Source organism: Buceros rhinoceros, unplaced genomic scaffold (genome assembly GCF_000710305.1).
Source record: "Buceros rhinoceros silvestris isolate BGI_N320 unplaced genomic scaffold, ASM71030v1 scaffold19383, whole genome shotgun sequence".
Classification (NCBI taxonomy): domain Eukaryota; kingdom Metazoa; phylum Chordata; class Aves; order Bucerotiformes; family Bucerotidae; genus Buceros; species Buceros rhinoceros.
In genome coordinates, this window is record NW_010402058.1 from 15,597 (window position 1) to 27,752 (window position 12,156).

A 12,156-nucleotide genomic window follows, 5' to 3' on the forward strand; every position below is an offset into this window, starting at 1 on the left:
AAAAAAAAAAAAATCTGAGAAGGCCAGAGCCAGGCTTCAGATATCCCGACTTGGATATTCTCTGTGATTGATAGGCTTTGTTTCTTTTGGAAGTAGTTTCAAAAGATTTGCTGTGGAGTTTTAACTGTTTATTGGGAAAGTATGCAGACTTTATTATAGTGAAGTTATCTGCTGTGGTAACCAAGATTTTTAAAAACCACAGTTTCTTTTGATGAAAGCTCTCACAAACCCAACTTCCCTGCTTCTGTTAATGCTGCAAAGCCTTTGCTTCATTCATGCACAGGACTGATGCTCGCTATGGTTTTGTGAGAAGTTATGGGGATTATGTAAGATTTACAGGCTGTTTTGTGGCCTTTACTATGTAGAAGGTTAGATCACAGCTGTTTCGCATAGCCTGATGCAAAGAACTACTGTATTTTGCAGGGATTAATTTTATTCAGAAATTGCTTTTTTTTCTTTAGGTGCTTCTGCAAAATACTGTTAAGAGTAGTTACATTTTCTATCTGGTTAATTTGCACCCAATGTTATGGTATGTTAGTTACATTACATGGCAATTGAGTACCTATGAATGTTGCAGTATAATCTCGTGAAATGTGATTTATTGAAACCTCTGGGTTGTGTTGATACTCTCGTATGCACATGAAGAAAAATTGCTCTCTATAGCTGAACAGTAAAGTTATTCCACTTTATGCCTTTATTACAACAGGTTGCAGCCCTTCAGGAGGAGAAGAGCAGTTTGCTTGCTGAGAACCAAATTTTGATGGAACGTTTAAATCAATCTGATTCTATTGAAGATCCCAACAGCCCTGCAGGTCGTAGGCACCTGCAGCTGCAAACACAACTAGAACAGCTCCAAGAGGAAACATTCAGGTAGAAAAACTACACTTGGTTATGTTCGTAGCTGGCAACAGACGTGACTTATGTACTTCTAGTTCTGCTGGCAGTTACGAATTAGTATAATGGGTGGTATAAACGTAGTAGTAAAGTTTTTACAGTGATGTACCTGTTATGATCTTCTTCTTTGCAAGCCCCAGCATTAAAAAACGTGTGATTTCTTACTGCTAAATGCGGTATACATGTCGCTCTCTACTCTCTGAAGTTATTTTGAATTGTCTGCAATCATTTCAACCATGTTTTTCAAAATCAGAGAGAATGAAAAGTTGTGTGCTTTCCTCTATGCAAATTATCCTGATTGTATTTTTAAGGTGTAGGAATTCCTAGCTGGAAGTTTTCTATGGGCAATACTACAGGTGGCATTATATTGCAAAATGTGTCCTTGTCTGAGTTTGAAAACATTCTTTCATATCTGAAAGATGGAGATTATCTGCAAGTGAGCTCTGCTCTTCATTTGTGTTTCCTCAACACGTTGAAATACAGTTCCTCTTTAAATACCATTACTGGTCTTTTTGACTGTAGCTTTCAGGCTGTGTGAGCCTATTCTGCTGAAGAAGGGTGATCCACTTCACTATCATCTTTTCATTCTTGTAGCTGTACTTTCTGCATCCTTCATAAATGAAACTATGGTCTTTCTTCACATTGCCAGTTTTCCTTCTCTTTCTGTCCTCTTCTAAGTCTTATGTTTTCTAAATCTGCTGTTTTCTAAATCATATGTCAGCTGTCATGTGACTGTCCTTTTTTGTCTGTTTTGCCATTTTTACACTTCTTCTTGCTAAGCGTCTTTCCCGTGTGTTCAGGCACACCCCCTCTCCCTTCAGTTTCTTGAAAAACATTCAGTGTTTCTCTGTTATAGCAGCTACTACCTGGTTTTCTTATTTCTGTACACCTACCATGTAAAGGAATAGTAGTAATATCTCTCTAATGTCCCCTTTTATCTCTCATTACTCATCTCCATGCTCTGGAATGATTCCTATCCAAGTTTATTGATTGATTGCTGTTTGAGCAGGTTTTCTTCCATATGTAGTATCTGCACTGCCTGTTACTCTAGTTTCAGGTTCTGAAGGTCTTTCTAAACTCTTTTCACATGTGAAGCCCGTCTCCTAGCCCCTTTTATCTCCTTCCCCTGCCTTCATAGCATGTGGTTTCTAATGGCAATTTGTGTGTTTTCCTTCTCCAGCTCTACCTGACCAAATAGGACATATGTGCAGCTTAACTGATGCCCAGTGTGGTACGACAGTTTTTCTCCCAGTCTTGCCTCTTTATGTCCTTTGACAGTTCTGGTCTATCATGATCCAAATCTTTGTTGTATATGGTTTAGATGACCTACTGACTATCTCTTGTCTCCATTCTTGTACTTTTTTTTTTTTTTTTTTTTTTTTTTTTTTTTTTTTTTTTTTTACTCCTTGAATTAATGAGTAGAATAACCCTCCCACCCCCCATGCCTATACCTCCTTCTCAGGATTGTTTTTATTTTAATTTCAGATTAAAATCACAATAGGACTTCATGTTCCAGGTTGTGTCCTCTTCCATTTGTTTAAAATGCTTTGACAAAGATTGGTTATTTCCTCTGTTCACTGACAGGTTAATATGGCTTTGCCTGTGTATGCTGTAAGTAGTTTACTCCAGAAACTTTGGTCTGATTATTTCACATGCTAACTGGATAGCTAAATATATGACTTGGTTCTAAGTCTATGACTAAATCTATGACATGGTTCTTCAGAGGTACTGGGCAGGCACAGGTTCTTTCTAAGTAAGTAAATAAGTAAATAAATCTACCCTGGTGAGAGCTCTGCAGGATTTAGAACATCTGACAATCAGGTCAATATCATTGGAGGTGTATAGGCGTTGAACAGCTGAACAAAATCTTAGGCTAAAGATGTCACGTTCAAACCCTTTATGCCCCAAGATGAAAAAAGGTTGAAACTTCTGCTTGAGCTTCCATTGTGAAAAACTACTATGACAGAAAAAGCTCAAGATTCTGCTTTCTGAGAACATACATTACCTTGTGATCTTCCAAATAGAAAGACTGATATCAAATTGGGAGGATCAGAAGAGTCAATTTGCTTCTACTTTTTGGATAAGCACACTGGGCTGCTGTTCTCCTTCACTGCAACAGAAGGCTGTTTCACATGTCTTTGAAGAGGATGAAGATGGTGAGGAAGGGTAACTGTGGTTCAAGCTGAGAAATTATTTTCTGGTTTACTTCATTTCTACAGACTAGAAGCTGCCAAAGATGACTATCGAATACGCTGTGAAGAACTAGAAAAGGAAATTGCTGAATTGAGACAACAAACCGAAGAGCTTACCACACTGGCAGATGAGGCTCAGTCTTTGAAGGATGAGATAGATGTACTCAGGTAAACTCTATTCCATTAACACCTTTTTTAACTATTAACTTTTAATCCATATAATTTGTGCACTTAGTCTTCATTAGGTTGTTTTTAATATTAAATGTAAACACTTTCCCAATACCAAGGTTCTTTTGGATCCTCCAAAGTGAGTCTGTGAAGTACACAGACCACCCCACTAGACCGCTTAAATAAATTCATTACTATTAATAACCAGTAACTATTAGTAAACCTAGCAATCCTACACCATCTTATGGTCATTGCAAGTCACTTGCTGGTCACTTGAACATTCTTTACTTGCCTTCATCGTGACTTGGGCATCTCTTCCCATCAAGGAATTAGAACCTTTCCTTCCTTGGGTTTGCATTATCTGAACTTTGGGTGGCAGTTTTGATTCATCATATAATACTAATATGAACAACATCTGTTGCAGGTCTATTTACCACTGGATATTAGCACTCAAAAGTTGTCATGATGTGACGGTGCTAGGGCTTTATAGGGTGGGACAGCCCCTTTTGCTATGGAACATAATCCTTCGGTAGTGGCACCCTGCTGCCATGGGTTATTCAGAACAGTTATCCTCTACCTGTCTGTATCCCTCTTTCTAGCAAGTGTAGCAAGGCTTATTTTAATGTTGCCTTTTCTGATTTACCAGCAACTCTCTACCAAAGCTATCTTTGTTCCTTATATTAATTACAGAGGAGACAAGCCCATCAGGCTGCATACTTCCATGAATTATCTGTAAGGGCAGCATGGGTTCAAAGAGCTATGCTTTGCCCCAGAGAGAGGCTCTGCTCTTCACTGGTGATTAAGGAGACTTGACTTGTCCTAATGTCCCATAAACTGACCGGCAATTCCATGGGGGATTCTCCCAATTGCATATGAAATGGAGTCAAAATAGGTTGATTCTAGAATGAAACTGGGGGCAGTAGTAATAATAGCGGGGGTGTAGGTGGTTGGAGACGAAGGCTGTTGCTCTCCTGGCAGTGCACAAGGTGAATTGAAAGAATTCTGAAATGTTATGAACAGAGCTTGGTGTTCGTATTTTTTTAGAAGGAATCAGGCTCCAGACCTGTTACGGTACTTCTGTGTCATACAGTGTGCAGGAAATAAAACTTTATGATTTTATTCCTGACTATAATAAAAACAAATTGAAGGGCAGAAAATTTTATTCTTTACCCTTGTATAATGGAAGACTGAGGATTGATTTAGAATTGAAAGGAAATGGGTAGGAGTGAAGGTGCTTTATTATTTTCAAGCTGGAAGGAGATAAGAAGGCTGTATTAGGAAGGGTAATAGTGTCTAAAAGTCTTTGAATTGGCCAATAATTATGGGAGAGTAGCAGGCAATTTAAAAGTGAAAACATTAGTAGCAGGAGATTATGATTGCTTTCTTCCATGATGTCTCAGAATGTGTTCTCCATTAACGCAAAATACTGAGCAATCCTCAGGGCATTTCATTTTGTTAGTTTTAAGAGTACAATTTTGATGCAAATCTGTCCCTCCAGGCATTCTTCTGATAAAGTAGCCAAGTTAGAAAGCCAGGTAGAGTCATACAAAAAGAAATTGGAAGACCTGGGTGATTTGCGGCGGCAAGTGAAACTCTTAGAAGAGAAGAATACAATGTACATGCAGAATACTGTGAGCCTGGAAGAAGAGCTAAGGAAGGCCAATGCAGCTCGCAGTCAGCTGGAAACGTACAAGAGACAGGTGAGAACTGACATCACTAATTAAACAGTTCTCTGTTTTCTTCAACACTTTCTCTTCATAGGATGAATAATACCTGAAAGTAAAAAACCCAAAATTATGAACAAACAGCTCCTTGTGTTTAGAAGACATCACTGTTTTGTAGGTACTTTGTCCTTCTGTCCTGCAATTCTTATCATCATTTCAAGGTTACATTAGTTTGCCAATAAGCAATATTTCTTACTTTTAAAAAGTAAAGAGATGTTAAGGTTTTTTTCTCTTGAATTAGAGCCTCTTCTTTCAAGAAATAGTGTCCATTTTTCACTTAGAAATTTCCAACAGTGAGGAACGCACCACAGCTGAGGTAATTTATTACTGTGGTTAAGTCACCTCTTTTTTTTTAAGGTTCTAGTTTGTCTGATTTGTTTGAATTCATGCAGTTAAGAAGACAGAAGGACACATACCATCCATGCAGTTTATATGCATCTAGCGGAGTATAAAATGTTTCACCAACATGCTCCCTGCGGGGACAGGCATCTGTTTATCCTCCTGCTTATCAAAGTGCCATGTCATCCTGTTTCTGTAAAGGTGGAAGATGTGCTTAATCTTCTCTCTCCTTCTGCACAACCTTGACATGACATCATTCTGGGATTCTTGTTACAGGGCCAGACAGAGCGTGGTTTGTTGAAGTAGTCGTGCCTGCTCTGTGTTTCTTCCTGGTCACGAGGTCATGACACAGGGGTCTCTATATGTCAGCTGACAACAGAATAAAAATAGGAAACAAACAACACTAATAACACATGCAGAAGCCATGCATGTCCTTAAGACTTGAAGGCCTTTTGCCTACACCTGACCATCTTTGTTCTTAAGACAGCTAGCTTCAGGCTCTATGGGCTATTTATAAATACAGTCGAAATGATTCCACCAGAAGAACCTGACTTAGTCGACAAAAATGCTGAAATAACAGACAATCAAAGGGAAAAATAAATGTAGAAAGCAATGGCCTTTCACAAGTATCGTGTTTACTGGCAACAGATATTTCACTCCGTTGAACAGCTGAGCATGTGGTATAGTTGTGTAACCTCAACGCTTGCATCTGATGTTATTTCACCAAAAATAAGAATTTTGGAAGGGGCAGTCCCGCCATTTGTGCTGCAAAAGCATTCTTCCTCTTCTTCATTATTTCCTGTGTTTTATGGGTAGGATTTCATGTTGAGTAGCAGTTGATTTGTGAAAAACCATTCCACTGGCTGAGACTGGAATAAACCTCAGATGTTTTGAGTCAGATGTGATATTTCTTCACCTAACCGCAGTGCCTAAAAATGAACACACAGTGTGTTTGCCTTTAGTGTCTCTAAGACTGGGCTCCTTTTGAGACCTGCTGCTGGATCATGAGCTCTCACAAAACTAATTTCTGGGAATCCTAAATTGTGTTATAAGAATTAAGCCAGTTGTAAGGATTCTGATGTTATGTCACTGCTGGGCACTAGCCCTGTGTATAGTGGACTGCGTCTTGTCTGGTATGTGAAGGATCCAACCCCATTCATGATGATTCTGTCAGAAGAGTTTGGCCTAGAATCTGTGCTGTGCACATGAAAGTGCTCGATTCAAACTCCTGTAGTGATCTGCAAGGAAATCGCATCTTGACCTGACCTAGCAGTTTCTGTGAGATGAGGTTAGTGGTGGTGTATTGTGATGGGAGATGAAATAGCATTTATTTATTTTAGAGGTTTTGTTCACTTTTCTGAAAGCAAGCAGAAGCATTTTCTAAGAAAATTTCTATTGCAGCATAAAGAATTGAAATGTAAAGATTCCAGGATTATTTTTCGTAATTTTAATTCAGCCCCTTTGTGCATGTGCATTCTGATATATTTTTAACAGTATGTCTTGTTTTTCTTTGTTGCAGCATTTCTGCTTTACTCATTTCACATGTCAGATAATGCTCAGTAAATGAGATAACAGTTCATTTTTTAAAAATCTTCTGCATTACCGTGTAGCTTTATCTCTTTCTATACACTCCCAAGTCTTGATTTAAGATAATTATTTCCTGCTGTGTTTTTATATGTACCATTGCTATAGCATGGATGATTGCGGACATTAATGCATTTGTTTCCATTTGAGGTGAAAATACACCTATTTTGCAAGTGAGAGCACAATTACAGATGAAGGCCTGTATTTTTTTAATATACCTACCGTTATTCTGATAGCCCCAAAGATGGATGTTGCATCTGAGAAACAAAATAGTTTCAGATCTAACAATTTGATTTTTTTTTTTAATCTCATAATCTCAGAAATGGCAGGCTTGTGCTTTTTTTGCAGCCTTTGATTTGAGAACAACCACAGCAAAGTCTTCTAAGACTTAAGACCATGCAGGTTTTAAGACTGGTAGTTATTTTGCTATAGCTATGCACATTGAAAATAGAAGATAATGAGAAGGTAAACTCAGCAGTCTTGAAGTAGGTATGGCTACTGCATTGCTTCACAATTTAAGTTAATTGCTTTCTCTGTAATCTAAAAGCCATGAAAAAGCATTCTTACTAATAAGTTCAGAAGGAGCCATTCGTCTTATATGAGTCTTCATTCAGCTTTTGTCAGTCTTTATTCAGCTTACTTGCTTCCATGCTCTCTGCATTGTGAGCTTTACTAATATTCTGGGAAAGAGCCTTTGCTGTTAAAGGCTGAGTTTTGAAAAGGCAAGACTTCACTGGTTTGACTCCTGTTCACTGATCATTTCTGCTCAGCTTTCAGATGTCTGCTTACTTAATTTTAAAAGCTCTTTACTGATCCATGGTTGAAACTATATGTGCAACTATGTTAGCAACATTTCCTTCTGAAGTAAAGAAAACTGGTTTTGAGTCTGTGGCTGAATTTTTCTATTAGTGTATTAAAAATGATTAGGAAAATCTCAGGAAAAATCAAGAAATTACCTGACTGCATAACCTGGTGGTTGAATTCTGAGTGAGTTACATGAAACAGAGTTAAGAGAACTTGAAAGCAGATAATCTTTCATCAGAGTTTTTCTTTTTTCTAGGCTTCTCAGAATGCAGGAGGATTTTTCTGCTTTTCCTAAACTCTCTGAGCCATAGAACTATATAGCTTTTTTTCTGTAAACGATGCTTAAATTCTTGTTTTTAGATGTACTGAAAATAATCCAGTTTTTGCTTTTTTTGCTTGTGCCAAGACCTACTATTTGAATGCTGTTGTTTTTGCTGAAACACAGAATAACTGATGAAAGCATTTTTTAGTATGTCCTATACATGACTATTTCACTTGTTTGCAACATGACTCCTGGTGCATGGTAATTGGCTACTTTTGTCTTGTGTATTTTGTTTTAAAATTAATATTTGCAGACAAATCATTAATTCTTGTTCTCACAGGCAGTTGAACTACAAAACAGGTTATCTGAAGAATCCAAGAAAGCTGATAAATTAGATTATGAATGCAAACGACTGAAAGAAAAAGTAGACAGCCTCCAAAAAGAAAAAGATGTAAGTGCCAAGGTGTTATATTTTTGGTAGTGGCAATAGCAACTTTGTGTCCTTTATAACACAGAGATACAGTAATTATAGTTAGCCATTTACAGCAAGCTTTTCAAATTAGGAAGTGGGTTTCTTTCACTTAAAATTTTCTAATGTTTGTGTACAAGATCGATCCTCTTTAAACTTAAGAACTGTACAGCATGGAATAGTGACTGTACAAAACCACATGTAAGCCATGTTTGGATCTGAAGTTGTTTCCTGACCGTTTACCGTGAGAAGGTTAATAAACACCAGAGTAGTTGTAATGTATTCTGAAAACTATTTCAAGTAGGGTTTTTGCATTATCATCCTAGAACTAAACTCCTGCTGCATTTTTTCTAAAACTTCGAGGTACCATCAGCATGCTTCTCTTTGTGGAGTTACGGCAACTGCATCAAGAGGCTTTGGAATTGTGCACAGGGATGTGTTCTTTGTGTTGATCTCGCCTTTTATCACAGCTCCTTCTTGACGTATCTTGTACCACCAACACAGAACACACAGAATGGATACCAGTCTATTCTCTTCCTCTGTCATGTGCTGCTAGTGATTCTGCAGCTGCTTTGTCTCTTGCCAAGACTGATCCTTCAGTCTTCTTTTGCACACTGTTGTTTCTCACCAGTTTATTTCGGCTTGTTTCTTAGGAATAAGCCTCAGTTTCTTAGCTGCCTTAGACTACCTCAAACCAAGGCCAGCGTTTTGAGTCAGCAGTTTCTTAGGCTTGTTTTAAGTATGAGTCCATCAGTCAGAATCTCTGTAGATTTTTTTTCCTCAATAGTTATATTTCCTGTCCAATTCTTTTCAAAATTTCCAGCCCCTGCACTTGAAAAGCATTTGAACTGGAAGTTTTAAGTTGTTTTCTGTTCATAGGTCTTTGATTTCCATATTTTATTAAACTTTCAAGCTACTGTGGACACTTGTTCTTGATATCATTTCCATCTCCTCTTCAGTTCAGATTGGAATGCCCTTAGTAACTGTATTCGTACTGTGCTTTGGCTTTCTTTCCTGCTTTTTATTTAAAGCTTGTTTTTTCAGTTTTGTTATGTTTGACAATGACAAGGTTGTGTCTGTGGCTTAACATTGCTTGGTGGACCATTCATCTTGCACAAAGGATCTGAATTGCAGGCTGTCATCATATAGTTTTCTGGTTTAGGCCCTGGCAAATAGCATTTTTGGGGGTGGATGTTGTTTTTCAACACATTCTTTTGAATGGATATGCACTGATGAGAAGTAGATTACAGCTGAAGTCTGTCAGCATTTTAATTAGTGATTCACCATCTGTGCTTACCCACTCTTTCTTCTGTTGCCCCTTATCATATATGTATTGGTAAAGGTTGCCCACCACAGGTCTCCAGCTATGTAGTGGTATCTTGTCAATTATATTTTGGAAATGGTTACTGAAATTGATTTATCCCTTGTTGTCTTGTTCTGGCAAAGTGTGGTAGCATGTTTGATAACTTCAGCTATCTAGCTTGGAATTTTACCTCTGTGGTGTGTTGTATGATAAGTAGTAGATAATTTGATGAGTTAACCTTGTCTGCAGTGTACAAATGAAATCCTAGGCTTTTTCTGTTCATTAAAATATTCTGGCATTTGATTAATCAACTTCGTATTTTCTGACTGGTGGTAGCAGACTGCAGAATTTTTGCTTTCAGCAGCTGAGTTTGAGCCCTCTTCTGTGTGGCTCTTTTTCTGTAGTTCTTATGGTAAAACCTGTTTTTTCACCTGCAGGTTTGTGAAATGACTTTCAGTGGTAACAGAATGTACACTTTGTTTAGATTGTTCTGACAGTTTCACAAGAGTTCACCTTGCAGGATTCAGAAATACAGCAGAAGCCTCTGTCACACCTCATGAAAATGTTCTTTGCCAAAGTAATTCCAAGTCCTGGATCCATTTGGACTGAAATAACTGAATCAAACTGTTAAAATGATGAAATGCAAGGAGCCTGTCAGCTAACACAACTCCACACCTACTCAGAGCTGAGGTCTGTTCTGGACCTTTTAGTAATACTGGACGTGACTGATTTTTGGAGCAGACTATGACTTGGATCCTTACGTAGTTGCCTTATTCTCCTTTCATTTTTGGATTTTGGCAACCTTCTGGACAAAAACTTGATGCTACCTGTATATTCTCATTTTTTCTGCTCACACTTTCACTGTTAAAAGACAAACAAAATTAAGTTAACACAGTTGGTTTTTTATGTTGGCTGTGTACTCACCTGCTTTTTATTTCACTGCTGGCTAAGCTTTGATTTCTTTGTGAGGGAAAAATCTATGGTCTTTTAGTTCCCTTCCCTTTCCCTTGGAATCAGCCCCGATGAGGGTAAGAGGAGGATGGATGAGTTGCCCCAGTGGATGCTATTTACTACATGGCAGCAGAACTTTGTGTCACCAATACCTTGATTTTGTAAGCTTATATCCTCATATTTTTACCCCCCTAAGTGTAATGTAGAGCGGCAACCCTTCTCAAAAAAAACCCAAACCGCTGTTCATGTGGAATGTATATTTATCTTTATTCTGTAACAAAATAGGCTGAGATGCCTTAATTTGAAAATCATCTCTAGAGCTGCATTAAATTCTTTTTAAAGGATTGAAGGCTCTTCCTTCTGGTGACTTGTGTACTGTTAAAGATGGATTTACAGTGCCAAGACTGATACTCGTTCTCTTTCCAATCATTCAGAGGTTAAGAACAGAAAGGGATTCCTTGAAAGAAACTATTGAAGAGCTAAGATGTGTACAAGCTCAGGAGGGTCAACTCACCACTACAGGTAAAGGACAGATAAGGAGATTAAATGCATCTTTTCTAAAGTTCACAGGACTTCTCTGGAGAGTACTGAATGCACTTTTGTTTAACACAAAATAAATTTAATCTCTTCTAAGATCAGCAGTGAAGAGCTGCATCCGCTGTTCATAACTTTATAAGTATTTGAAATCCTCAAATGTTTTCTCAGTCAATCAGAAATTTTAGTATCCTCCCCAGTGTGATATTTTTATAACGTTTTCTGATTTCTGTGTAATTACATCGTTTTCTTGAGAGATACTAAGTTTTCTAATGTGTGTGTGATGTTTCATGTGTGGCAATTTATTCTGATGTGTAATGTTGCACAACCTTGTAGTTCTTAGATAAGCTAACGAGCAGAAAATATTCCACGAAAGTACTTCCTCAGAATGAAAGAAGACAAAAAGTGTGATTATTCTCCAAATGAAATTATGCTTGTCTGTCTGTCTTGCTGTAGCCTGACTGTGTCACTTTTAATTGTCTAGCATTACTCTAAAACTGTACACTTCTGGAACAGTATTTACTACTGGTCTTTTAAAGAAAGTTACTGGTCTGCTTGCTAAATTTTTTACTTTTCCTACCCCAGGATTGATGCCTCTGGGAAGACAAGAGCCTTCCGACAGTTTAGCAGCAGAAATCGTCACTCCTGAAATAAAGTAAGCTAACGTGTGCTTTGTTTTACTAGTCTTAGCGATGTACCCATTGTTGATTAGTTAGTTTTTAGTGTTAGGAAGTTTCTACAACTAATATTCATTTATTTCTCTCCTTTTGGATTTCTACACAGCAGGAGCTGTTATACTTTAGACAAAATTCAGTTAACCTCTCTTGAGTTTGTGTTGTGCTCCAAGAAATATGGGAAACAAACAAAAAAAAAAAAACATTTACCTTCATATTGCATCTAGTCTTTTCCTGCAGACATTTCATATAATTGCA

At 37.7% G+C, this 12,156-nt stretch overlaps 1 protein-coding gene across 1 annotated transcript in view; it reads left to right on the forward strand.

The window, feature by feature from the left end:
* Nucleotides 1–11,883, forward strand: part of LOC104490266 (protein Hook homolog 3-like) — a gene marked incomplete at its 5' end in the record, with an annotated part of 26,932 nt that extends 15,049 nt beyond the window's left edge. The window contains 6 exons of the mRNA XM_010132529.1: nt 707–870; nt 3,114–3,254; nt 4,753–4,954; nt 8,308–8,418; nt 11,125–11,212; nt 11,810–11,883. Coding sequence (XP_010130831.1) covers nt 707–870; nt 3,114–3,254; nt 4,753–4,954; nt 8,308–8,418; nt 11,125–11,212; nt 11,810–11,883 — 780 coding nt within the window. The remainder of the gene's footprint in view (nt 1–706; nt 871–3,113; nt 3,255–4,752; nt 4,955–8,307; nt 8,419–11,124; nt 11,213–11,809) is intronic.
* Between the last annotated feature and the right edge of the window lie 273 nt (nt 11,884–12,156).